The 25,512-nt window shown below is 45.5% G+C and overlaps 4 protein-coding genes across 8 annotated transcripts; 2 read left to right on the top strand and 2 right to left on the bottom strand.

Annotated features, from left to right (window-relative positions):
* Window positions 1-986: 986 nt before the first annotated feature.
* Window positions 987-3,816, top strand: Cox6a1 (cytochrome c oxidase subunit 6A1). Of its 2 annotated transcripts, XM_087903742.1 has the most exons (3): window positions 987-1,143; window positions 1,266-1,408; window positions 3,554-3,816. In XM_087903742.1, the coding sequence occupies exons 1-3, from the start codon at window positions 1,038-1,040 to the stop codon at window positions 3,635-3,637; spliced, it is 333 nt and encodes a 110-aa protein (XP_087759868.1). In that variant the 5' UTR covers window positions 987-1,037; the 3' UTR covers window positions 3,638-3,816. The 2 variants fall into 2 exon arrangements, with proteins under 2 accessions (XP_087759868.1, XP_087759867.1); XM_087903741.1 differs by lacking the exon at window positions 3,554-3,816 and having other exon boundaries at window positions 1,266-1,567.
* Window positions 3,817-7,326: 3,510 nt separating this feature from the next.
* Window positions 7,327-9,365, bottom strand: Triap1 (TP53 regulated inhibitor of apoptosis 1). Of its 4 annotated transcripts, none has more exons than XM_048449363.3 (3): window positions 9,169-9,365; window positions 8,072-8,180; window positions 7,327-7,902 (listed from the first exon to the last, which is right to left on the bottom strand). In XM_048449363.3, exons 1-2 carry the CDS (start codon window positions 9,313-9,315, stop codon window positions 8,097-8,099), a joined length of 231 nt encoding a protein of 76 aa, XP_048305320.3. In that variant the 5' UTR covers window positions 9,316-9,365; the 3' UTR covers window positions 7,327-7,902; window positions 8,072-8,096. The 4 variants fall into 4 exon arrangements, with proteins under 4 accessions (XP_048305320.3, XP_048305332.3, XP_048305310.3 ...); XM_048449375.3 differs by having other exon boundaries at window positions 7,327-7,788; XM_048449353.3 differs by having other exon boundaries at window positions 8,076-8,180.
* A 30-nt stretch (window positions 9,366-9,395) lies between these two features.
* Window positions 9,396-16,587, top strand: Gatc (glutamyl-tRNA amidotransferase subunit C). Its single transcript, XM_087903740.1, has 3 exons — window positions 9,396-9,726; window positions 14,685-14,788; window positions 15,907-16,587. Exons 1-3 carry the CDS (start codon window positions 9,419-9,421, stop codon window positions 15,960-15,962), a joined length of 468 nt encoding a protein of 155 aa, XP_087759866.1. The 5' UTR covers window positions 9,396-9,418; the 3' UTR covers window positions 15,963-16,587.
* A 730-nt stretch (window positions 16,588-17,317) lies between these two features.
* Srsf9 (serine and arginine rich splicing factor 9) lies at window positions 17,318-24,430 on the bottom strand. The gene is made up of 4 exons (XM_048449316.3): window positions 24,144-24,430; window positions 19,958-20,118; window positions 18,294-18,466; window positions 17,318-17,833 (listed from the first exon to the last, which is right to left on the bottom strand). Exons 1-4 carry the CDS (start codon window positions 24,329-24,331, stop codon window positions 17,690-17,692), a joined length of 666 nt encoding a protein of 221 aa, XP_048305273.1. The 5' UTR covers window positions 24,332-24,430; the 3' UTR covers window positions 17,318-17,689.
* Between the last annotated feature and the right edge of the window lie 1,082 nt (window positions 24,431-25,512).

The following is a 25,512-nucleotide window of genomic DNA, read 5'->3' as shown; positions in this document are numbered from 1 at the left end:
GCGTTGATGGCGCAGTCGGAGGCAGAGGTAGGCAGATCTCTGTGAGCTCAAGGCCAGCCTGCCTGGTCTAGACCGCGAGTTCTAGGATAGCCTAAGTTATCAAAGCAACCCTATCAAAGTTGTCAAAAAAAAAAGATTATATAGACAAAATCTAACAGATGTCGGTGGAATTTGAGAGCGAGAATGACAGCAACAACCACAGGCCAAACGTTGAGGATATGGAGTTGAAATTAGAATCCAGATTTCCGGGCACCAATTCCACGGTTAAGGATTCCTAGTTCCAGGAGCTATCCAATGACTTATTAAAACATGGATTCATACATTCATTCATTAAATTGTATTAAGCACCTGCTAGGCACAATTGCCTAGGCACGATTCCAGGAAAGTAACTCTGAGACTGCAACGCTGGCTAAACCTAAGCATCACGGACTTTACAGTCTACATAGGGCGTTACAGAAGACGGTGATAACTGTCTTTAGGAGTGAGAGAGACAATGACGAGGGTGTCGGGTGCCTTGGGAAAGGAGAATAAGAAGGCAGCGAGGAAAGAAAATGGTGTTTCCGACAATGTGATTTGTTTTCGGCACTTCAGATCCTATCCAGAGACTCCAAAGAAGGTAGCGATTAATATTATATATATATAATATTATATATATGTATAATATATACATATGTATATATGTATATAATATTACATATTATATATAATATACATATATGTATATATGTATATAATATTATATATATATAAAGCCGCACGAATTCCGCAGGAGCTCAATTCAGAGAACACGTCCAGCCGGGAGCAGATAGGAGGAAGGCGGGGCGCAGGTGCGGCGCGCATGCGCCTTCCCACTCCGGCCGCCGGGAGACTCTGGATCAGGAAGCCGTAGTGCGCAGGATGGCAGATGTGCGCAGGTACTGCTGTTCCTGGCCGGCGTCGGGAAGGCGTTGCCCAATGGAGACTTCGTTTGGAAACTCTGTCCCACCCCCTTTGCCCTTTCCCTACTTCCGCTTCCGGCGCGCTGGTGTAGTTCCAAGATGGTGTCGTCGCTGTGCGGGTCTCGGATGTCGGGGCTGCTGGGCCGAGCCCTCCCACGGGTGGGGCGGCCCATGTCGAGTGGCGCCCACGGCGAGGAGGGTTCAGGTACAGGGTCTCGGGTGGGAATGAGGCCTCCGCGGCTCTCGGGCGACGTGGCGGGGCCGTGACCTTGGCGGGAGGCCTTGCGGGAGGGAGAGGCCGAGGCTGACTTTGTGGCCCCGCCGCAGCTCGCATGTGGAAGGCCCTCACCTACTTCGTGGCGCTGCCCGGGGTGGGAGTGAGCATGCTCAACGTCTTCCTGAAGTCGCGGCACGAAGAGCACGAGAGACCCGAGTTCGTCGCCTACCCCCATCTCCGCATCAGGACCAAGGTACGCACGCCCTGCGCCTTTGCCGCCCTTCAAGCGTCCGTTATCTCACTGCCCACTCCCCAGCCCAAGCTCTTGGGGTTCTGGATCTTGGCTACAAGTCTGTTTGCGCAAACAGAACATCCTGTTTGTTCTTGTTTTACTTAAGGGAAGCCAGCGTGTGAATCACGTCTCAATTTTCTTAAAGGTCACACAGTAAATGCCTCTAGGTTTTCATTTTCCCCGATTTATGGCACCTCTCATGTTTTGGTGCAGTTCAGAAGCAGCCGTTTCTTGTATGAAAGCGTGGAGGTTTGGGGTGTCCTTTGATAGTGGCAAGCGCTGAAGGGGTTTGGAGATTCGGCGTTTGGCATGCCAGGTGATGCTAGGTGCTTCGCGACCCGACTGCCGGTTTGTCTCTCACAGTGCCTATCATTATCTTGGCTGTTCGTATAGACAGTTCGGTTGTCTGCCCTCCGTCACTGATGTAACAAGGGTGTCGTCTTGTTCCCTAAAAACCGTGTCACCTTATTCACATGGGACTAGCCTCGCAGAAACTGATACTAGAGTTGGATTTTAGAACCTGAGCCTCGATCTCACTCTCGCACAGTATCAGCATTGGGAGCAGAAGCAGATGGATCTCTTGAGTTCCAGTCTGATCTACCTAGTCAGCTCAGGACAGCCAGAGCTATTTACTAAGACCTTGGTGGGGAGTGGGAGGGAATCTGACAGCATCCTGCCTTGGACTCTGCCACTAGATGGCGGTACCGCCCCCTCTCCATATCCTGCCCCCTCTCCATATCCTGCCCCCTTCGCTGGGGTGGTAGCTCAGGTCTGTAATCCACGTCCCTGGGAAGTATCAGTAGCTCATAGTCATTCTCTGCTTCATTGTAAAATGAGATTAGTTTGGGCTAAGTAGGACTGTTTCAAAAAACCAAAATATTGTTGTGAGCCACTGACCTAGAGCAAGACATAATGGGAAGGGGCTGGAGAGATGACTCGGTAGTAATTAAAAGTGGCTTTAATCCCAGCACTTGGGAGGCAGAAGTAGGCAGATCTCTGGTCTACAAGCAACTTCCAGGACAGCCAGGGCCACATGAGAGACCTTGTCTCAAAAAAAAAAAAAAGATAGGTATAATCATACATGCTGATAATCACAGCACTCAGGAGGCAGAGGCAGGAGGATAGGAGGATCATTGTAGGTTTTTGGCCAACCTGTTCTATATAGAGTTCCAGGTTAGGTAATAAGGAAACCCTGGGTTTGGTTTGTTTTTGTTTTTGTTTGTTTAAATTGGTGCTCCAAGGATGGCTCAGCAGGTAAAGGCTACCAAGCTTGAGGACACAAGTTCAGTCCTGGGACCCATTCTGTAGAAGGCGAGAACCTACGCCTGCAAGTTGCCTTCTGACAATGGCCTTACATACACAAAACAAATAAATTGGTTTTTAAAAGAAAGTAGTAGGTTAGCTGGATGTGGTGGTGCACACCTTTAATCCCAGCACTCAGAAGGCAGAGGCAGGCGGAGCTCTGTGACGTCGACGCCAGCCTGGTCTACAAAACATAGTTCCAGGACAGCTAGGGCTGTTAAACAGAGAAACTGTCTCAAAAAAAAAAAAAGAAAAATTTTATTTTAAATTATGTGTATGCGCATGTGGAGGCCCAGGGAAGCCAGAGAGTGCTTCAGATCCCCTGGGGTTAGAGCCCAGACTGTTATTAGCTGCCTAACTGGGTGCTAGGAACCAAGCTTGGGCCTGTTCAAGCGTAGCACAGTACATGCTGCTGAGCCGTCTCTCCTTGCTTTTCTTACCATCTACTTCAGGGGCCTCCCTCCTAGTTGTTCGCTAGAGCACACTAATAATAGCTGTGGGATAATTGGGGGCTGGAGAGATAGCACAGGTTAAGAGCACTGGCTGCTCCTCCAGAGGTCCCGAGCTCAATTCCCAGCACCACATGGCAGCTCACAGCCATCTGTAATCTGATTCTTCTGTGTGCATGAAGACAGAGCAGTCATAAATAAAGTTTAAGGGGGAAAAGCTATGGGACATTGAAACTGTGCCAGTAAGGGGCAGATTTTCATTTTGATTTTGTGTATCATCTGTTTCAAGCAGTTCATGGCCAAGGTATTTATAAGCATTTTCTGGAATTATCTAATTGACGTCTTCATTCCACAGCCCTTCCCCTGGGGAGATGGTAACCATACCCTCTTCCACAACCCTCATGTGAACCCACTTCCGACTGGCTATGAAGATGAGTAAAGAGGACCTTCCCCCAGGCAACAAGGGACCACAGCACTGGTTTGGACCATTACTCCTTGTGGACCATGAAAGCGCATGGGGCGCTAAGCTCATCTTTCCTTGCATCCAACAGTGACCATTACACTGATCTTCCATCCCTTTGCTTATAAGAGATGGCCTAAATAAATAACTTAAAGTTACGTTGTTCATGAGCTGAATGTCGCAGTCTTTGTTTATTCCCAGAAATGGACACTACTTTGCTATTTTACAGTGCTTCAGATCTGGTTTAGCCTACCGAATACTTTTTAAAATTGGTTCTGTGTTGGGTGCTTGTGCTTTTAGGGTAGGTAAAGCCAAGAGCAGCTACCTATTGGGATGGACTCTGCAACAGACACTGGCGATCAGTAGAATGGCTGCTGCTTACCACCTATAACAGGTGCCTGTGACAACTGAAAAGACTGTGGGCAAAATAGCAAGTTCCAGGTCAGCTCAGGCTGCACAGCCCAATAAAGCCCTTGTGCTTCTGCAAGCTCTCCTGGGTCTTAGTGTCCTCCTGTTCGAGTCTACCAAAGAAATCAAGTTCCTACCTTCGGGTAAAGATTCTTTACTCAGTCAGGCATGGTGGCACACACACCTTTAATCCCAGCATTCAGGAGACAGAAGCAGGTGGATTTCTCTGAGTTCCAAGACAGCCTGATCTACAGAGTGAGTTCCAGGACAGCTACACAGAGAACCCTGTCTCGGGGGAAAAAAGAAAGAAAGACAAAAACAGCAGTAGCAGTAGTTACAAAATGACTGACATAGCCATTAATTGCTTGTCAAAGTGAAGACCTTTAAAACATCTGGAGTCGTTTTCTGGAGAAGATGAAGTCAGGTAAGATGGATAGTCTATTATTTTCTTGGTTTAAGATGCTCCTGTTAGATTGTGGTATAAATCAAGGAAGCTATTAGCTGCCCTTTTTAAGGCACGGTCTTGTTATATTGCCTAGGCAGTCTTGAACTCCTAGGCTTTCCATCATGAGTAGCTAGATTAAGGTGTGCACCACCATGCTATTATTTCAAGGACTCTTTTTTGTTTATATTTAGAGACGGTTTCTCTGTGTAGCCCTGGCCCTTGTCTCTCCTGGAACTCACTCTGCTGACCAAGCTGGGCCTCACATTTGCTGACATCCACCTGCCTCTGCCTTTTGAGTGCTGGGATTAAAGGTGTGTCACCACCACCTGTCTATCTCAAAGATTCTTAAGTCTTTTGTAAAAGTTAAGGAATTTGAATGTCTTTCTCACCTAAGATGAAAATGATCACTATCACACCCCTCCAAAAAAAATAACAAGACTTTAAAAAGCCATGGTGGTGCATGCTTATAACCTCTAGGACTTCAGGAAGAGGAGTTTGATGCCAAAGGACTGCCATAGCTCAAAGCTAGCCTAAGCTGCAGTCCAAGACTCGTCTTAAGAAGAAAAACAAAACAAAAACTAATGAGACGGTTCAGCAGTAGAGGTCTTGCCAAGCCTGATGACTGAGTTCCATCCCAGGACCCACGCACGGGGAGGAGGGAACTGACTCCTAAAGTTGACCTACATCCACATGCATACATGAGTCAACTATAAAACAATGCTGCCCCAGTGTGGATGTTGGAAGAGAATGGCTCCATGGACTCATATGCTTAAATCCTTGGTCCCCAGTTAGTTGAAACTGTTTGGAAAGGAACAGGGGGCATGGTCTTGGAGGAGGTGTGTCACTGGGGACAGGCAGGCTCTGAGTTTTCAAAAACCCACTCCATTCCCAGTTAGCTTTCTACCTTCTGCCTGTGGATCAGGATCTAAGTTCTCAGCTTCTACTCCAGCTTCATGCCTGCCTATCTGCTGCCATGCTTCCTGACATGACGATCTGGAACTAGGGTTGGCTCAAAGATTAAGAGTGTTGACTGTTCTTCCAGCGGTCCTGAGTTCAATTCCCAAGACACATGGTGGCTTACATACAAGCATCTGTAATGAGCTCTGGTGCCCTCTTCTGGCATGCAGGCAGATCACTATGTACATAATAAATAAATCTTATAAGTCAACCTCTGGAACTGAGTCCCATAAAAACATGGCATCTCTTCACAACAGCAGAAAGGTAGCCAAGGCACCAGGATGGTGGTACACATCTGTAATCCCTATACTTGGGAGGTGGAGGCAGGAGGATCATGAGTTCATCTACTTGGGAAGTTTGAAACCAGCCTGGGCTACAGGAAACCTTGCCTTAAAGAAACAAAGGGGGTGGGGTGCTGGAGAGTGGTTAAGAGTGTTTGTTGTTCTTGCAAAGGACCTGGGTTCTCAGCGCACACATAATGTTTCACAACCAACAAGCACATATATGCGTATGAAACAAAACATTCATACACAAAATAAAATTAGGGGGACAAAACAACAAAAAATGGTCTGGGGATGTAGCTCAGTTGATAAATACTTGCATGCATGAAGGCTTGGGTTTGACCCCCCCACAGTAAAATCAAATGTGATCTTAACTAAATCCCAGTATGTGTGAGATAGAGGCAGGAGGCTCAGAAGTTCAAGGTCATACCCAGTTATCCACTGAACTCAAGGCCAGCCTGGACTAGGTGAAACTATGTCAAGGAAGAAAAAAGGCTCAGCTGGTAAAGGCAAGACATGGCCTGAGCTGGATTCCCAGGACCCACATGGTAGAAAGAAATGACTCTATCCATGCACACTTGCACACACAAAATGCAGTAAAAGTACAGGGAAAAGTTTCTTTTATAAGGTTTGTAAATCAGAGCTGGAGAGATGGCTCAGGTTAAGAGCACTGGCTGCTCTCCAGAGGACCCAGGTTCAATTCCTAGCACCCACACACCAGTTCACAACTGTAACTCCAGTTCCAGGGATCTGACACCCTTACACAGTCATACATGAAACCAAAACACCAATGCATATAAAAAAATATTTAAAAAAATCTTAAATGTGAATGTGTTGGAATACACTTGAAATTCCAGCACTCAAAAGGTAGAGGAAGGAGGAAGGATTATCAAGTTTGAAGCCAGCCTGGAATACATGAGACTGCTCCCCCCCCCCCGCAAAAAAAAAATCTTTTCTTTGCCATCTACTGGCTGCACTGAGTCCTTACAGCACTGTTGTGCAGTTTGAGTTTAGACTACATGTAATAATCTTCAGCCTCCTTGTTTCCCTCATACAGGCCTCAAAAAACTCCTGTGATCTTTTGGGCAATGACCCTTAACCAGTTGAAAAATATGAATATTTTTTACATCCATATCTTTTTTAAAATGTAAGTGTAAAATGTCTGAAATGGCATTAGGGTCTGTCAAATTAAAATGAAGTAATAATTAGTAACACAGAAAACAGATGTCAGCCCTCTAAATCAGCTTTCATTCTGTCTTTAGGGATATACTAAATTCTGAGTTTAGGGAGGTGTGAGGACTACATGGAATTGTTTTGGAACTACAATGCATACTAATTTAAAGAAGTTATTTATATAAGGTGGGTATCACAGTGCATATGTGCAATCTCAGCAAGCTGAGGACAGGCAAGAGGACAGGCTGGATGTCAGATCCCTGACCCATGTGCTGCATCAACCACCTAGGCTTAAACAAATCATCAAGTTATGAAGCAGAGCCTGCTCTCTGCAACATAATGAGATACACTGGGCAACGGGGTAGTAAGTGTTCTAAAAAGTACACAGTTTCGGGGACAATGAGTTAAATCTGAATTTTAGAATTTATTCCATTTTCATGATTACAGACTTACGGCACGGTAGGCAAACAAGTAAGCACCTTTCCCTAACTTAGCCAGATGCCTTTTATATGATGTGCAGACTGACATTAATTCATGGAGTTGAAAGTTGGCAATAGCAAAGCTGCAATTCTTCCACAGCCACTCCAGGTGCTGGAGCTATGAGTGGGGCTGTGAGCTCCAAAGTGACGTTTATGTCATTTCTGAAGCTTTCACTTGTTGTTCTGACACCTTGTTAAGGCAGGAGCTGAGTAAAGCTGTCTTCTTGGCTAGCCCAGGCCGCCAGCAGCAGGGACTGAAGCTGTTGTGTCCGATCCCTTTCAGGGCAGTCAGGGCAGTAGCTCCCGAGAGGGAAAGGCGGTCTGGACCAACTGTACTCACGAACAGTGACTCCCGGGTAGTCCTCTGCAGCAAAGCTGTCCAGCAACCTTGATCATGACCAGTTTATCATTATTTACATTCAAGATTAGTTAAAGCTGATTCCAAACCATGTATTGTAACCAAAACCCCAAGAAGCTGTTTCAATGTAGCACACGGAGATCCTGTAAGATGCCAGCAAAAGTGAGATTGTCTCAAAGCAAAAGTGAGAGCTGCTCTTTTAGAAGTGAGAGGAGAATACCAAGAAGAAGCAAAATCTCCTCTTAAACTCCTTGAATCCCATGGCTGGCTTCACTGCCTTAGCTGACAAAACCCAGAGGCCTCTCAATTTACCTACATCTTCCAAGTGACAGGCAGGTCAAGAGGAGTTTTCAGACTTTTCTTTGCCATGGCCCATGAACTCCAGTCCTTCTATAGGAATCTCTTTCTCCTTTATTGCTTTCTGAGAGAAGAACAAAATGAATTAGAGAAGTCTATGAAAGCTTGAAGTCAATGTTTTGTAGCTGCAGTGTAATGGCACCAAAGTGAACTAGAAAGCCTTGAAACCCATAATTTAAGGAGCACTCTCTGAGATGTGGTGTCAGTGTGTAGCCCTGGCTAGCCTCGGATTCACACTCCTGGGTAAAGGTGTGGACCACCACACCCAGTACTGTTTCAACAAAGAAGTAACACTGTAAAGAGGGTAGGGCCTATGTGGAGTGCACACCTGCTCTTGGGAGGCAGAGGCCACTGCTTTATCTTAGCGACAGTGTTCAAATCTATTTCAGTACCAGTAGGTACGTGACTCTGAGTCACCTTTGCTGCCTGAGAATCGGCTAAAAATCGTTCCTGAAATTGAGAGGATGTTTTAGGTTAAGTTAGTGAAAGTGTACCTACTGATCTGGAATCAAATCTAACTAGCTGCAACTGTAAACTGGTGGAGAAAAATAGGGCTAAAGAGATCATAACCAAACAATGGGGGCCACCTCAATGCAACCGTCTAGAAAACAGTGATCATCCACTTATAAAAACAATGAAAGGCTGAGCCCCCAACAAAATAATCAAGGTCACCAGACGCTAGTACATTTGAACCAGTTACTACTTCAGTGTGCTAGTTTTCCATCTGTAAGACACAGATAATAGAAGGTCTTGCGCCAAGCCTGGGAACTCGAACTCGATCCCCAGAGCCCATACAAATGTGGAAGGAGAAAACTGACTCCGGTAAGTTGTCCTGATCGCGCACCCAGACACACATTTTTTAAGATACGAATAACTACGGCTACTTTGCAAGTTTAGAATAAGCACCAAATAAATGAACCAGGAGATGCTACCGTACTCCGTAGAAAGCAAAGCACCGCAAAAACATCCCCGTGTGTCAAATGGAGAGACACCCGGGCCAGTCGGTGGGATGGTTGCAGCAGCGTCTGCGGCGGGTCTGCGGCGAGACTCACCTGGACACACTGTTGGTAGCGTTTGAAGAGGTCGGTGCACGGGTCCCCGGAGCCTTCCCCTTTGAGGAACTTCTCGGCAAACCAGCGATTGAAGCATTGGTCGTACTCGCGCTTCATATCAGTGCAAGCCTCTCCGACGCTGTTCATGGCGATGGCGGCTGCTGCGACGGCGACCGCGGCACACTCTAATGTCGTCATTAGAGTGCGCGTCGCTACGTCTTCGTCACTACGGCGGTCGAGAAGCAAAGAAATGTGGGCACGGGCGATGTGGGTACGTTTTCGGGCTGCGCCGGATCGGGGCCGAGGCTTTGCTTCCAAAGCGAGCCCACAGGGACAGGTCCAGGCGGCGGGGCAGGGGACCGGCACTCCATCCCTTGCCCTGCAGGGCAGTGGCCGCGTGCCCACCGAGAAAATAGAGCATCTGGAGCGTCTGGCGCTGGTAAACTTCGGCAGCCGCGAGGCAGTGGCCCGGTTGGAGAAAGCCATCGCCTTCGCTGAGCAGCTGCAGGCCGTGGACACCGACGGGGTGGAACCCCTGGAGTCAGTACTGGAGAACAGGTAAACTCCCGTTTGCGGCCTAGAGGTCTTCCAGGAGACCCAGGGCACCTTCGAGGCTGTTTCAGGTCCTTTCAGTGTCCTTTGCATGATTGGGAATTTGCCCAGTCACAAGGACGTCTTCTCCCTTCCCCTAGTTCATTATATATCATGTTATTCCCGTTTAGAATCCTCTAGCCTTTCTAGTCTCGGTGTAAATAGAAACAAAATTCGAGCTGCTTGTTAGTCATCGCTTTCGAATCCCTGCTCCTTGGAGCCCCTGCTCATCCACTCGGATGTACTGTTCCCTCAGTACCCTCCAGCTTGTATTGGCTTCCATAACTTTTTCTCAGCAAGCTAAGCTCATTTCCTGCAAAAGTGTTTGCACTTGTCGACCTGCGCATCAGATTAAATATCTGAAAGAATTAAATACTATTATATATTTTGGAGACCTTCTCCAATCAGTTTATGTACTAATATGGCATATCCAAATAACATATAAGCTGTGTCATCTAATTTTTTAAAGATTATTTATTTATTTATTATGTATACAACATTCTGCCTCCATGTATACCCACACGCCAGAAGAGGGCACCAGATCTCATTACAGATGGCTGTGAGCCACCATGTGGTTGCTGGGAATTGAACTCAGGACCTCTGGAAGAGCAGCCAGTGCTCTTAACCACTGAGCCATCTCTCCAGCCCCTGTCATCTATATTTGGAACAAGAGTCTGGGTATACAGGCACGAGCTAGCTTTAACCAAGATTGGCTGCCTCCTCAGTACTAATGTCTGTAGGTCTGTATCACCGCACCCAGCATTTGTTTCATTATTTACTTCTTTTGAGACAGGGTTTTATATAAACTAGGCAAGCTGAGGATGACCTTGAATTACTGATCCTCGTCAGACCTCCATCTTCCAAGTGCTGGGATTATAGGTTGTTGAGCAACCATCATGCTTACGTATCCCAGGCTGGCCTCAAACTTGGCGGCAGTCCTTGCCCGGTTTCTCAAATTTTGGGCTTATAGGTATGAGTTATCATTCTTGGCTTAAAAGTGTTTTGGGTTTTTTTATTTGTTTCCTTTTACTAATCTGCGTGTATGAATGTTTGGGTTTCTTGTACGCCATACGCCACATATCTGGTACAGAACAGGGTGTGGGAGTCATTGGAACTCGAGTTACAGGTGATTGTAAGCCACCATGTGGGTATGCCCTGGAAGACTGAGCAGTGCTAACCACTGGGCAATCTTTCTAGTCCCCTCAGTAACAACAGAGAGCCATATCTGAAACCATGACCTTTATGTGAAGTGCTTCTGCAGAATTTGAGCCTTGTTAGTCTCCTGTTCTTCTTACCTTCCAGTCTTTGGTTCCTTCAGGTCTTTGATCTGAAGCTCAGGTCCAAAGAGGTTTACACCATATGCCTAGTGTTACCCAGCACTTCACAACAGAAACCTGATCCCATGTGCCACTGCTTCTAATGAAGCCAAAAGGAAGTTTCTTCATGGCCCATTTCACCAGCACTGTCATGTTCTCTCAGCTTCTTGAGTTCTCTCTCTCTGTTACTTTTTCCCTCACAATTCTCAGCTCTTGCTTTAACTGGCTCTATATCCCACCTGCTTTTCTCCTATTTATTTCCCTTTCTTCTCAAGCTGTCACCTGCCATTAAATGTCCATTCCTTTATACAATTACATTCTTTACGGTTCTAGTGGTATTCAAAGGAGTTATTAATCACAATATACTACTTGAATCTCATTTCTCTGCTTAGATCAGTGGTTCTCAACCTTACTAATGCCGCAACCCTTGAATACAGTTCCTCATGTTGTGGTAAACCCCAACCATAAAATTATTTTCATTACTATTTTGTAGCTGTAATTTTGCTGCTGTTATGAATCGTAAACATCTGATATGCGACCTCTGTAGGGGCTGTGGCCCACAGGTTGAGAACCACTGGCCTGGCTGCTGAGGAAAGACTGGTTATAGAAGTGAGTGTCTTGGAGCATTGAAACTCACTCATCCTGTAGACGCCTGGTGCAGGAAGACAGGTGAGGTAGATACTTAGTAATAGTTGGCCTGAAACTGGTCATGGTGACTTACAACCATAAATTGTAGGGCTTGGGATGCTCAGGCAGGACTAACACAAGTTTGAGTTCAGCCTGTGATATTGAAGAAGACCCTGCTTCTAAAATACAAATAGGGGCCAAGAGTTGGCTTAGCAGTTAAGAATATCTGCTGTTGCTCCTGCAAAGGACCCAAGCTGAGCCCCAACACCCATACCAGGTGGCTTACAGCCACGCATAACTCCAGCTCCAAGGTCTCCGAAGGCACTGGTATTCACATACACAGACCCCTCACATATACGTAATTAAAAATAATTTTTAAAGACTTCTAAACAAATGCTCCAAAAGCCAGTAAGAATGAAGTCCTTGGTAGATTCCTCACCACTACCAAAATCAAATAAAATAAAACTCTTCCTCAAAGTCATCCAGGCCTGTTTAGTGTTTCAAATTCTGGAGCTGCTTAAGAATAAGGGTCCACTGCTGTCATGTCCGTCCGTGTCGTAGCACATGTGTGGAGGGGAGTTGGTTTCTTCCATTTGGGTCCAAGGGATCAAAGAGAACTTTTACCTGAGCCATTTTCACTACCCTCCCACCTTTGTTTTCTTTTTTTGTTTGTTTGTTTTTTTTGTTTTTCTGAGACAGGGTTTCTCTGTGTAGTCCTGGCCATCCTGGAACTCTCTCTGTAGACCAGGTTGGCCTCAAACTCAGAGATCTGCTTGTCTCTATCTCTCAGGTGCTGGAATTAAAGGAGTGTGCCTCACACATACGAAGCTATCACTATACCACTGACATACAACCCCAGCACCTATTTTTTTTTCCCCTAAAAATACAATCCCAGCACTCAGGAAGCAGAGGCAGGGAGATCTCTGAGTTATGTAGATTTACTCATTATGTAGACCAGGCTACTCTACACAGCAATTTCCAGGACAGCTAAGACTACACAGAGAAACCGTCTAAAAAACACACAAGCCATGTAGTGGTCACACATGTGTGATTCCAGCACTCGGGAGCCAGGGGTAGGTGGATCTCTATGAGTTCAAGGCCACCAGCCTGGTCTATAAAGTAAGTTCCAGGGCTGTTATTTAGAGAAACCCTGTCTCAAAACAAACAAACAAAATAACCAAAACAGAGTTAGCTGGGCATGGTGTCTCATGCTTTTATTCCCAGCACTCAGGAGGCTAGTGTAGGAAGATCTCGGTAAATTTGAGGCCAGCCTAATCTACATAATGAGTTCTTGCTAGCCAGGACTGCATGGTGAGGCCCTGTCTCAAGCAAAGACAAAGGCCATGGAAGTGCAACCTTCACTTTGTGTAAAGAAACTAAGGTCTTGGAAGATTACTCCATTTTAAGGCCACAGTTAACATACTTTGGGCTTCTGGGGTGAGGTGGGGTGTTATAGTAACACATTCATTCAGGAGGCAGAGGCAGAAGGATGAAGAGTTTTGAGGCCAGCCTAGAATATATAGTGTGGAAAAACCACAACCAGCCAGACAAGTGTGGATCCTAGAGCCAATTCCAACCCTCCATTCTCTTAACGTGAATGACAATGTCTCATTTTATGTTGGTGCTTCTCCTAGGGTTAACTCCCCTTTGCCAGTGATTTCAGAGTCCTTTTTACTGTTATGAGACGGGATTTCTCAGGTAGCTGTTCTGTAGACCAGGCTGACCTTGAACTCAGAGGTCCACCAGCCTCTGCCTCCCATCTTAAAGGTATTAGAGACTCCTTCATTTTTAATGAGTATCTAGAAACAGGCTGGCTCTTATAAAGCACTTTGTTTTGAAATCAGTGCGAAACTGCTTGATTGTATCGCTGTTTAATTTCACTGGTTTGTAATGCAGATGTTTTACTTGAATTTTTTTAAGACAGAATCTTAGTGTATAGCCCTGGCTGACCTTGCACTTAGTATGTAGACTGGCCTCGAACTCACACGTGTGTCTGCCCCCTGAATGCTGTAATTAAAGCTGTGCACCACCGTGTACAAGTGGAGGAGGACAGAGGACAACCTATGGGAATCCAGGAGTCCGTTCTCTTTCCAGCTAGGTGGCAAGTGCTTTGACCCACTAAGCAGTCTACATACTTTAGAGGCACTATATACACGTATTTTAGAGAAGCTGCTATGTCTAGAGAACAAGAGATTCATAATCTCTTTGTGATGTATCTTAGAGGCAAAGCCTGTGTAGGCACTAGCCTTAAACTACTTAAGTGCAAGGATTATTGGCATGTACCACCTAATGTGACTGTTCAGTGCATCTTGCTTAGTGACAGGCATCTCCCTAGGTGGCTGTAGTTTAAAAAAAAAAGCATTCACCTCAGGGGTACTGCTAACTTACTGCCACTGAATTAGTTGTGTTCTCTTGTATGGGATTCATGCTGCATCTGCTAAGTCTTTGGCGGTGACATCACGGATTCTTGAGTACATGCTTCTCACTGAAGCAGGGTTTGGGACATTTGTTAGTCCTTTGACATATTTTGCTTGTTTTAAAATATTTTGTGTATGTGTGTGCCTGAATATGCACACGTGTGTGCAGTGCATCAGATCCCCTGGAACTGGAGTTATAAGTGGTTGTGAGTCACCATGTAGGTGCTAGGAACCAAACATGAGTCCTCGGGAAGATTAGTCAGTGCATCTAACCACTGAGACATATCTCCAGCCCAGATTTAATACAATTGTATCATAATTGCCCTTTCATTTACTTCACCAAAATTAACCTACTCATATTAATTATCCAAGATTTGTTAATCAAACCAGGGAATAATTACAGTTCAGTAACCATGAGCACCTACAAACTGCAGGCAGCACCCCTACCTGGGGATGGTAATTACAGCAGACTGTTTTGCTCCCCTTTACCCTCCTTATTGATCCTCTCTGTGCTCTAGAAGCCTCAATTCCCTCAAAATGTAACTCCAACCTTTGGGTTTTGCAGATGTCTGTACCTGAGATCTGACAATGTAGCAGAAGGCAATTGTGCTGAAGAACTACTACAGAACTCCAATCACGTTGTGGAGGAGTATTTTGTGGCCCCCCCAGGTATGTGTTACCCAGGGTAGAACAGAGTGGTTCAGACATGCTCATGAAGATAAACACTATCTGAACACAAAAGGATAAACTGCACACAAGCGGTGCTGTGATGACAGTAGCCCAGGAGTCACACTTACCTTTCAGGGCCAGTCAGTAATGAAAGCGCAATGCAGAAAGGACTAAGGCGTATGTGCAACAGACAGCGTATTTCCCTGGGCCTGGGCCCTGTCTTTAGGAACAGCTGGCATTTTCTGGTGCTCTGGTGCCAGAGGAACCTGAGCCAATTTGCTTGGAAAACTTTTTGTCTGATATTTCCTCAACTTGTATTGGTAACCATTTCAAATAAGAAAAATTAACATGTCACGTAGGCCAGCTGAAACATACCTATAAGCTATATGTATCTCAGCCGTGGTTTGTAATCCCTGTTGTAGCAACTGCGTTTCCAACTTCACTATACACACTTAAAATGGAAGCTCGGGCAGCATGACCTTTTGTCTCCTATGTTGAGTTTTCAGCCTCCAAAGCAGACGCAAACACCAGGCAGCTAACAAGTAAAGCTCTGGCTAATGAAGCTAACATATTTATGAGTTCAATTTTTTTCTCTTGGTTTTTTGAGACAGGGTTTCTCTATATAACAGCTCTGGCTGTCCTGGAACTCAATTTTTAGACCAGGCTAGCCTTGGAACTCACAGAAATCCACCTGCCTCTGCCTAAGTGCTGGGATCAAAGGTGTGCACCCCTGCCTGTGGATTAAACTCTTAACTGTGCCATATTTGCCTCAGCTAGCTAAAGAGAAAAGACTTTTATATACTACTTCATCAGATATATCTATGATCATATTACACAGATAGAACCTTGCTCCAGACTTGGATTCTAGGCAATGGTTCATTCTTAGTCTTCCATTTCTACCTGCGTATATGTGCCTGGTTATATACAGCTTGCCTCTGTGCACTGGAAGGTGTGGGTTTGGCTTCACTTTGAACTGTTACTGAAACCTGAGAGCTGTGGAAAAGGATGGCATTAACACCTACTTCCATTGTTTCCCATGAAAACCAAGTGACCATTAGTTTAGGAGGGCCAGAGGAACAGCAGGTTCAACTAAAATATTCTTTCTTGTTTTCAAACAGGTAATATTTCTTTGCCAGACATGGTAAACAGGATCCCTTCTCCCACAGCAGAATAGCTATTCTGGGGAAGGGGAACCCTATCAAGATGGTGTACTCACAGGGTGGTCATTGCTACTCTGAAATCTTGTGTAAACCGGACATTTATGATTTCTTGGTAACTGTTCTGAGGACAGAACTGGAAAATAGCCAGCTAATAGCAGGCACCACAAGCCTGCTTCCAAGGATATGGATCAAGTACTCACAGGCCTGTTCTATATGGAAAACATCTTCCTTCATCTCCTAAAAAACACTATCAAAATGTATGTATGTGAATTTTTCTGTTTATACTTAGAAGATAGATTACCCGTGACCAGGTGACAAAAGTTATTTTTAGTTGCTTTTCCACTGACTTGAGCAGCCAACCATCTTCATGTGTTCCTCTGTACCCACTTTATTCCTACCAGAAGACTCGTTTTATAGAAATGTTTGAGTAGTGTCAAAGTAAGCTACAGCCTGGGAACTCCTGATTTAGAACCATCTTCCTTTCTCAGAAAGTGGCAATACCCCTCCCCACACTGTGTCTATGAACACCTGACCCCCTTCCCACAATGTGTCTATGAACACCTGACCCCCTCCCCACACACAGTATCTATGAACACCAGCCAAAGAGTTCCTTTCTGAAAAAAGAACTTGTTAAAAATAGCCTTGGGCTTGTTTTCATTCTTCCTCTTCCCTTTATCTGTGATGTTCTCACATGCTGATACAGACACCTTTTGTGTTGTTCAGATAGGGTGGCCTTGAACACACAGCCTTCTTCCACGGTCTCTCTCGAGTACAGGGATTAGAGGCATGAATCACCTCAGTGAACCTCTTTTACAGGCAGTTTCATTTACAATGTCGGCTCTGAATTATAAAAACTCTGAATTTGGGTTAGAGATGGCTCAGTGGTTAAGAGAACTTCTTCCTACATCAGTGTTGTGGCATAGGTCTTTAAATCCAGCACTTGAGAGGCAGAGGCAGATGGATCTCTCTGAGTTTGAGGTCAGCCTGATCTACAGAGTGAGATCCAGAACAGCCAGGATTACACAAAGAAATCCTGACTTTAAAATTTAAAAAAACAAAAACAAAAAACCGCAGCCCTCCCTAGTCTCCTGTCTGACTGGAGTCAACTCAGGGTGACCCAACAACCCCCTGTGACTCCAGTTCCAGGTCTACAAGGCCTCTGCGGCCTCAGTGAGCATGAACACACATGTAGTATACACATAAGTATCAATCTTAAAAAAATACAGAATCTGCCCTTGATGTTGAAATTTTGAGACCATCACCATTACCCCAGCAATGTATCGTTTCTGCTCCTGACAAACTGCTGTGACAACGCAGAGGACCTGTTAGGGGAAACCTATGTGCTTACTCAGAGATAACCACACACCAATTACTAAACATTTAAAATATATTTCTCAACAAAATGAGCGACTCAGTCGTCGTAACTGCTGATCTCTAGAGCAGAGCAGCCCACAAAGATGCAGCACTGATTTCTATCCCATAATCAGGGGTGAAAAATATACAACTTGTTCTGAACCAGAGCCACAATTTCTATTTCTGCAGTCTAAAACATTTCACTGCTAGTATGGTGGCCCTGGTTGAAATTATGTAGTTCCTTAAAAAAGAAAAAGAAAATAAAAAAGAAAGAAAGAAAGAAATTAGAAAATCTTCTAAGACACTAAATTATCAATTTGGAATGTAGATTCTGAGCACAAAGCAGCTCAGGGCAGCTAAAAAATAGAAAAACTTCCCACTCCCTTCCTCAGTAAGGCCTGAAAGGAGAGAAGTAGTGTGGAGAGCCCCTGCTTTGGTACGGAGAATCACGGCCCCTGGACCCAGACCGGGACCGTGAGTAGCCATAGCTGGTGCTCCTCTCAGGATAAACTCGGATGTATGAAGTTTCCCCCTGAAATTGGAACAAACAGAAAAGAAAAGAGTAAAGTATAAGAATAGTAAGCAAAGCTGATGACCTCTAACCTGGCTCACAGCCCCACGTACTGCATGCCTGATCCTGTGATGTTACTACACCTGCACAATGCTATTTGGAGGTAAGTACCCTTACTCTTCCATTTCAAAAAGGAAAAAAATCAAGATAAACAAATGCATACTTCTCCCTGCTCTGACCTTGCAAGACTTAGGAATAGCAAACACCCCCTTTAATTTTTAATTTATGTGTATTGGTGTTTTGCTTGCATGTGTCTATATGAGGGTGTCATACAGGTACTCTGGAACTGGTGTTAGAGTTAGTTGTGAGGGCTGGAGCCATCTCTCCAGCCCCTGTAAATAGATCTTTATGGTACTGTGAAGTCATCAAATGGCAAAGGCTAATATTGCTAAATTAGACTTAATAGAAGGTAAGAACCCACCTCGTGAGAGCGGAATTTTGTGTCATCCAATTTACGCAGAGCGTATTCCATGTCTTCTTTTCTCAGATATTCAACCATCCCCATTCCATCTTTTTGTACATCTGCATAACAGACATCCCCAGCTTCACGCATGTGATCTTTCAGGTCCTGCCAGCTGCCTGATGGAGGAAGTCCTAGGTACAGACAATGTAAGAGAAGAGCCACACCCGTCAGCCACATTAACTGCCCTGTTAGGCACTAGCAATACCTATGATGATCTATACTCTGTGGATCACTTTATTTTTAAGGGTTCCCAAGTCACAAATCCTTTAAAGGGGCACAAAACCAGAAAAATTACTTGAAGTATATATGGTAAACCACTGTGAAAAGCTAGGTTAACTGTCCAGAGACCAACGTTTCCCAACAAAAGCATCCTATTACAGGCTTACAACCTCTGAGAATTTACCATTCTGTCCTTCACAATCAATGTGACACTCCCCAAATTGAATTGTTTTTTTTTTCCTTATAAGATTTATTAGTACCAAGTATTTCTTGCTGAACTTATTTTCCCATGATATGAGACGTTTGAAACAAATCAAGTGCAGCTAAGGGAACAGCCATCAACAGAAACCAAAGTTTGTTTTCTATTATCATGAACGGTTGACAGACCACAAAGTACCTCGTAAGAGAGCACCAACATGCCTCACTACAGTTGGGGAAAGGTAACACTCAGACGCTAAAACTAGTTGGGAGTCATACAACCCTACCTGATGTCATGAAAGGGAAATGTGCTCTTGCTCTCAAAGGCTGTGTTTACCGCGCACAGCTCAGGACTGCAGCCATTTCCTAATAGTTTTCTAAGCAGGATTTCAGAGCAGCATGGAGAGAAAAAAAGATAATGTATGACATCTTGAAGGAGGGAATAGAGTCCTAGGGTTAAAAAATTACAAAGGGACACAAGATAGACAGATACCATCACTCTATGCACTACCGTGATTGTGGGACATTCACACTTTAAAAGGCAGCGGGCTCAATGCATTTCACTCCACTAGGGCCACCAGACTTCCCTGCAATATGCAGAGGGCCCCAGACCTTAACACTGCATTGGTATTTTAAAGACACATAAACTTCTGAGCTTAGCATTTCATCCATCATTCGCTGACACCAATTACAAATGTTCTGTGTTTTCCAGTACAATCCCCCAAATTTTAAGTTGTTTGAATCTGGCTCCTGTGATGTCTATAAAGCCAGATACCAAGGAATATTCCCAAAGATAAACATTTTTAGAATTATAGGTCAAAGGTTTTGTCATCATTTTGCCCCTCACCAGTAAGAAACCACTTTAAAAGAAACATGTTTATCATGCTGTGCACTCGGGAGGCAGAGGCAGGCGGATCTCTGTGAATTCAAGGCCAACCTGGTCTTGTGAGTTCCAGGATAGCCAAGACTACATAGGGACCTTGTCTGAAAACAAAAAAGAAACAGTTTCTGTCCTACAAGGCTGCATTATTTATACAATTTCATTTGTATGGTACCTGCCTCCCTGAAAAAACTAGAACAAAGCTTTAGACTGTCCATGTGCACTGAGTACTAAAAAGCTAACATATACCATGTACTGAATAATAGCTAATTTTTCTTAGAGGTAGCATGCATGCACCATTTCACTCATTGTGATAAGAACATACCTGAAACAAGAACTCGGAAATCAGATCGTCTTGTAGGAGGCCCATTCCTTGCGCCACGGGGCCACCCACCCCGACCTCCGAAAGTCCTGGGGAATTCCACACGAAGTCGACACTGGCCATAATCATAACCATTTCTTCCATAAATTGCATCTTCAGCATCCCTGCAAATGAAGCTTTAAGTTAGTGCTGCCCAATAGGCTGAATGACTTCCCAATGAAATCAGCCTGTGGGAATAGGAGGATAGACCCCAAAACAAAATCTTAATGTACTGTGCTTTAGTTGAGGACCTTTTCAGGTTACTCAGAAACTTTACAGCTGGGCCAGCAAGATGGCTCAACCATGGCATGCACACATTCTCAAGTGCAAAACACTCAGAAACTAGAAAAAAAAACTTTAGAGTAATGAAGGGGTTTGAATATGAACAAAAGATGTGCTACATATTTGTGAAAACATACTAACAAAACTCATGATTCTGGATGTACAAACTAAAACAGGACTACAGCTGTCAAGGGCATGGAAGGATAACCAGGCGTGGTGACTTTAATCCCGGCACTCAGGAGGCAGAAGCAGGTAGATCTCTGTGAATTCAAGGCCAGCCTGGTCTACAACATGAGTTTCAGAACAGCCAGGGAAACCCTGTCTCAAAAGAAAAAGTAATTGTTGATAACTGATTTTGCCAATAAGCCAATTTATCAGAACATGGCAAGCATTTTCTTCTAAAGCAGCAGTGCTCAACCTGTGGTCAGACCCCTCTGACAACTTCTATCTCCAGAAATATTTACATTATGATTCTTTTTAATTTATTTATTATGTATATAATATTCTGTCTGTGTGTATGTAATGGGCACCAGACCCCCACTACAGATGGTTATAAGCCACCATGTGGTTGCTGGGAATTGAACTCAGGACATTTGGAAGAGCAGGCAATGCTCTTAACCTCTAAGCCACCTCTCCAGCCCCCTACATTATGATTCTTAACAGTAGCAAAATCATAGTTATTAAGTAGCAATGAAAATAATTTTATGGCTGGGGGTCACCACACCATGAGGAACTGTATTAAGGTTTGCAGCGTTAGGAAGGTTGAGAACCACTGCTCTAAAGGCTTATCCTATATTAGGCCCCTTAATATTCTTCTAGAAGGCCTAATGGCACAAAAATTATAGGGAAGACACATTAAAAAGTTTAAAAAGGAGCCCAGTACTGGTGGTGGCAGCACATGCCTTTAATCCTAGCACTCAGGAGGCAAATGCAGGTGAACTGAAGGCCAGCATGGTCTACAAATTGAGTTCCAGGACAGCCAGAGCTGTTACATAAGAAACCCTGTCTTGAGTACAGACCTAAACAGAACTCTCAACAGAGGAATCTAAAATGGCTGAAAGACACTTAAGGAAATGTTCAGCATCCTTAGTCATCAGAGAAATGCAAATCAAAACAACTGAGATTCCATCTTACACCTGTAAGAATGTCCAAAATCAAAAATACTAATGACAACTTATGCTGGAGAGGTTGTGGGGAAAAGGGAACACTTCTGCATTGCTGGTGGGAATGCAAGCTGGTACAACCCCTTGGATGTCAGTGTGGCGATTTCTCAGAAAATTAGGAAACAACCTTCCTCAAGACCCAGTAATACCACTTTGGGTATATATCCAAAGGATGCTCAATCATGCCCCAAGGACATGTGCTCAACTATGTTCACAGCAGCTTTGTTTGTCATAGCCAGAACCTAGAAACAACCTAAATGCCCCTCGATTGAAGAATGGATAAGAAAAATGTGGTACATTTACATAATGGAGTACTACACAGCAGAAAAAAATAACATCTTGAATTTTGCAGGAAAATGGATGGAGCTAGAAAACATTTTGAGTGAAGTGACCCAGACACAGACAATTACCACATGTACTCACTCATAAATGGTTTTTAAACATAAAGCGAAGAAAGCCAGCCTACAAACCACAATCCCAGAGAACTGAGACAACAATGCAGACACTAAGAGATACTTACATAGACATAATCTACATGGGAAGTAGAAAGTAGAAAAAAGACATGATCTCCTGAGTAAATTGGGAGCATGGGGACTTTGGGGGAGGACTGAAGGGAGGGGAGGAGAAACAGGGAGGGGAGCAGAGGAAAATGTAGAGCTCAATAAATATCAATTTAAAAAAAGAAAAGGGGCTGGAGAGCTGGCTCAGAGGTTAAGAGCACTGACTGCTCTTCTGGAGGTCCTGAGTTCAATTCCCAGCAACCACATGGTGGCTCACAACCATCTGTAATGAGATCTGGTGCCCTCTTCTGGCCTGCAGGCATACATGGAGACTGAACACTGTGTACACGATAAATAAATAAATCTTAAAAAAAAATAAATAAGAAAAAAAAAAACACCCTGTCTTGAAAGAAGATTAAAGACAGATGAGGGCCTGAGGATGCTGGTCCAAGCAACCATATGGTGGCTCACAACCATCAGTAATTCCAGTTTCAAGGATCCAAAAGTCTCTTCTGACTTCCTTGGACAAGAGGCATGCATGTGGAACAGACAGATACATACAGAAAAGACACACACACACAAATGAATCTTCTTCAAAAGATAAGTGAGGGGTGGATATGGTGACTCAGATCTTTAATAGCAGCAGTGGGAGCCAGAGGCAGACAGATCTCTGAGTTTGAGGCCAAGTGGTCTATCAAAGTTCCAGGCCAGTCAGGGCTATAGTATAATACCCTGTCTAAAGCAAACGAACAAAAAGGCATCAAGGAACAAACACATGACGGACAACGTTGACTGCCAGAATGTATCCCTAACGGAGCCTGGAAGGGGCAGGCATATTAGGGATTAAAATCAGAATTTGTATGTAAAGGACTTGAGTTACCTATTTAAACTTTTTATACCTCTAATTGAGAAATAGGCCTATCATCTCACTGGGTTATTCAAAAAGACTAAGATGCTAATATTTTAAGTGCTTTGTTTGAAACTTCTCAAATAGAGTAGAATTTAATTTCTTCTGCTAAGACTAAAGGAAGAACATGACCATGTAACAACATACAGTAACTGTCAAGTCTAACAGGAGGTTTAGATCCTACCTAGATCCCTTATGAAACAAGTGTTATCCCCTCACTAACCTCTTGCATTAACCAATGCTTAAATTTCCTCATCTGTGAGATACGGTCAACAATCTCTCCCTCGTGGGTTGCTGGAAATGCTAACTACATACAAAGCATGGCACCTGACACGGAATGACTTCAAAATACACAAAGGCACTGTTAACTAATTAACATGACTGTCTCACGACCATATTAAAAAAAAAATGCTTCAGTCTACTTTTGAGGCAAATGGCAAGACACTCAGGAATAAGCCGTTAGTTTTCAATCATCGAAGTCCAGGGTACTTCTACTGGTATTCCGTATCTCCAACCCAGGCCGGCGGGACACCGGGTAGGCAGGCGGAGACAGAGCCTTCCTCCCAGCGATGATGACAAGAGAGGAAGAGGCCCTTACTGATCGGTCCTCCCAGTGCTGTGACCACTGGAGTGCTGTGACTTCTAAAGCGCACTTAAAAGTTCCCGGGCCTTTTCCGGTCCGAGGGCTAACACTTGCAAAGCCACAGATCCTAGCTTTTCCTCAACCCTGGTACTATTAACTTGGGGCGGGCCTCCCTCATCAGACAGGAGTGAAATCATAGCCGCCGCCCCCTTGCCCCGCTGGTTTAATCCCACTCTTTTTACAAGAACTAGGCGCGGTGGGGAGCCAGAATGGGGATAGTTTCCAGACACCGCTTTATGGCCGCCAAAGGCAACCTGTCCCCGCCGTGTGTTCCCCCATAACGGCGAGGGCCCCGGGGGCGGGGTGGCGACTGCCTACTTTGTCCTCTGCAGAGCCGGTTCGGGGACCCGAGGCTTCCAAGCCCTGGGCCGCTGCCCTTTAGGGGAGCTTCCCGTTAGGCTGCCTGCCCAGCCTCCTGGGAAAGAGTGCAGGCTCTTACTCTCCTCGAGGCAAGCTTGGCGGGCCCAGGCCCCCCAGAGCCCATCTGGGGTTTTGACGTGAAATACTGAACAACAGGGAAAGCTGAGGGGAGAAGTGGCCGCCCCCTCCGGGGAGTGCCGCGAGGGGTCGGCGCCGCGGGGGAGGGGGAAGGGAGGGTGGGGAGAAAGGAGGGCCGGGCGCCAGCCTGCAGGAGGGCGAGCCGCGGGCTCCTCACCGCGGATCCTCGAAGCGGACGAAGGCGAAGGGCACGAGGCCGTGCCGGTTCTTGAGCTCGATCTCGCGGATGCGGCCGTACTTGTAAAACAGGTCCTCCAGGTCCTTCTCTCGCACGTCGGTCGGAAGGTTCCCCACGTAGATGCGCCCGTCGCCCTCGCCGCCGCGCTCATCCGCCCAGCCCGACATCCGCACGGCCCGACGCCGCGGGCCCGCCGCAGCCCACTTCCCGCTGCCGCTGCCGCCGCCGCCTCAGCCCGGATCCCCGCCGCAGCTCCCCCGCAGGCTCTGAGGCGCTCAGCCGCACTGCATTGTGGGAACGCTGCGCGGAAGCCGTAGGGGTCGGAGGAGACTAAAGTAATCTTAAAGGGAAAGCGGCAGCGAAGTGCGCGTGCGTGGGCGCCAGTGCCCCGAGAGGTGCCAGGGGAAGGTTGGGGTAGCGAGACCCGAACCGTGGGACTCGCTCTGCAGCGCCACCTATGCTCGCAGGGTTCTGGGCGTGTGACTGTCATTCTGCGAGCGGGGCGCCTGAGGAAGGGACGCTGACCCCGCAGAAGTCTCCAGACTTCCCAGCGCTGGGCTGTTGTGACCCTTAGTCCCAGGCCTGAGGTGGTCTCCAGAGCTTGGCTGTCGAGTAATGGAGAACCGAGCATGGTCGTGCACGCCATTCATTCCAGCACTCCACGTGGGGGCAGGCGCAGAAAGATCTCTGTGAGTTCAAGACCAGCCTGGTCTCTAGAGAGAGTTCCAGGTCAGCCAAAGCTCTTTTTGCAACCCTGTCGGGGGCATTTGTGAGGATAAGAGTGTAAAGACTGCGTCATATTAAATATTCCCGAGTATCACCAAAGCCATCACTGTAGAGTCTGGGTTACATAGCGACTTTGAGAAGAACCTCAAAAAAGAAAAGAAAGGCTGTGAGTGGCGATACATCCTGGTAATCTCAAACTCAGGATGCTAAAGCGAGAGACTCAAAAATTCTAGGCTCGCCTGGGCTACATACTGAGACCCTGCCTCGGAAAACCGTCCAAACCTAAATGGCTGGAGGGACAGTATAAGACAAAAACAGCAGAATGTTAGCTGTAACTCTAGACGGTGTGCATGTGTTCACTGTGCCATTATCTCTACTGTTCTCTGTCTGAAATGTTTCCATAGTAACATTTTAGGGATCCTGGTATTCTGGAGGCTGAGGAGCATTGAGTATTGGGAGTCTAGACTGGGCTACACCATAAAATAATATCTCCTAAACAAAAAAATTCTCAAATTATGTATGTTTACGTTTATTTTGTATTCTGGTTGTTTTGTTTTGTTTTTTTGAGACAGGGTTTCTCTGTAGCTTTGGAGCTTGTCCTGGAGCTAGCTCTTGTAGACCA

This window comes from Myodes glareolus, chromosome 2 (genome assembly GCF_982192425.1).
Source record: "Myodes glareolus chromosome 2, mMyoGla1.1, whole genome shotgun sequence".
NCBI classification, from domain to species: Eukaryota; Metazoa; Chordata; class Mammalia; order Rodentia; family Cricetidae; genus Myodes; species Myodes glareolus.
The sequence above is the reverse complement of the archived record's forward strand: the minus strand, read 5'-3'. Positions and strand labels throughout refer to the sequence as shown.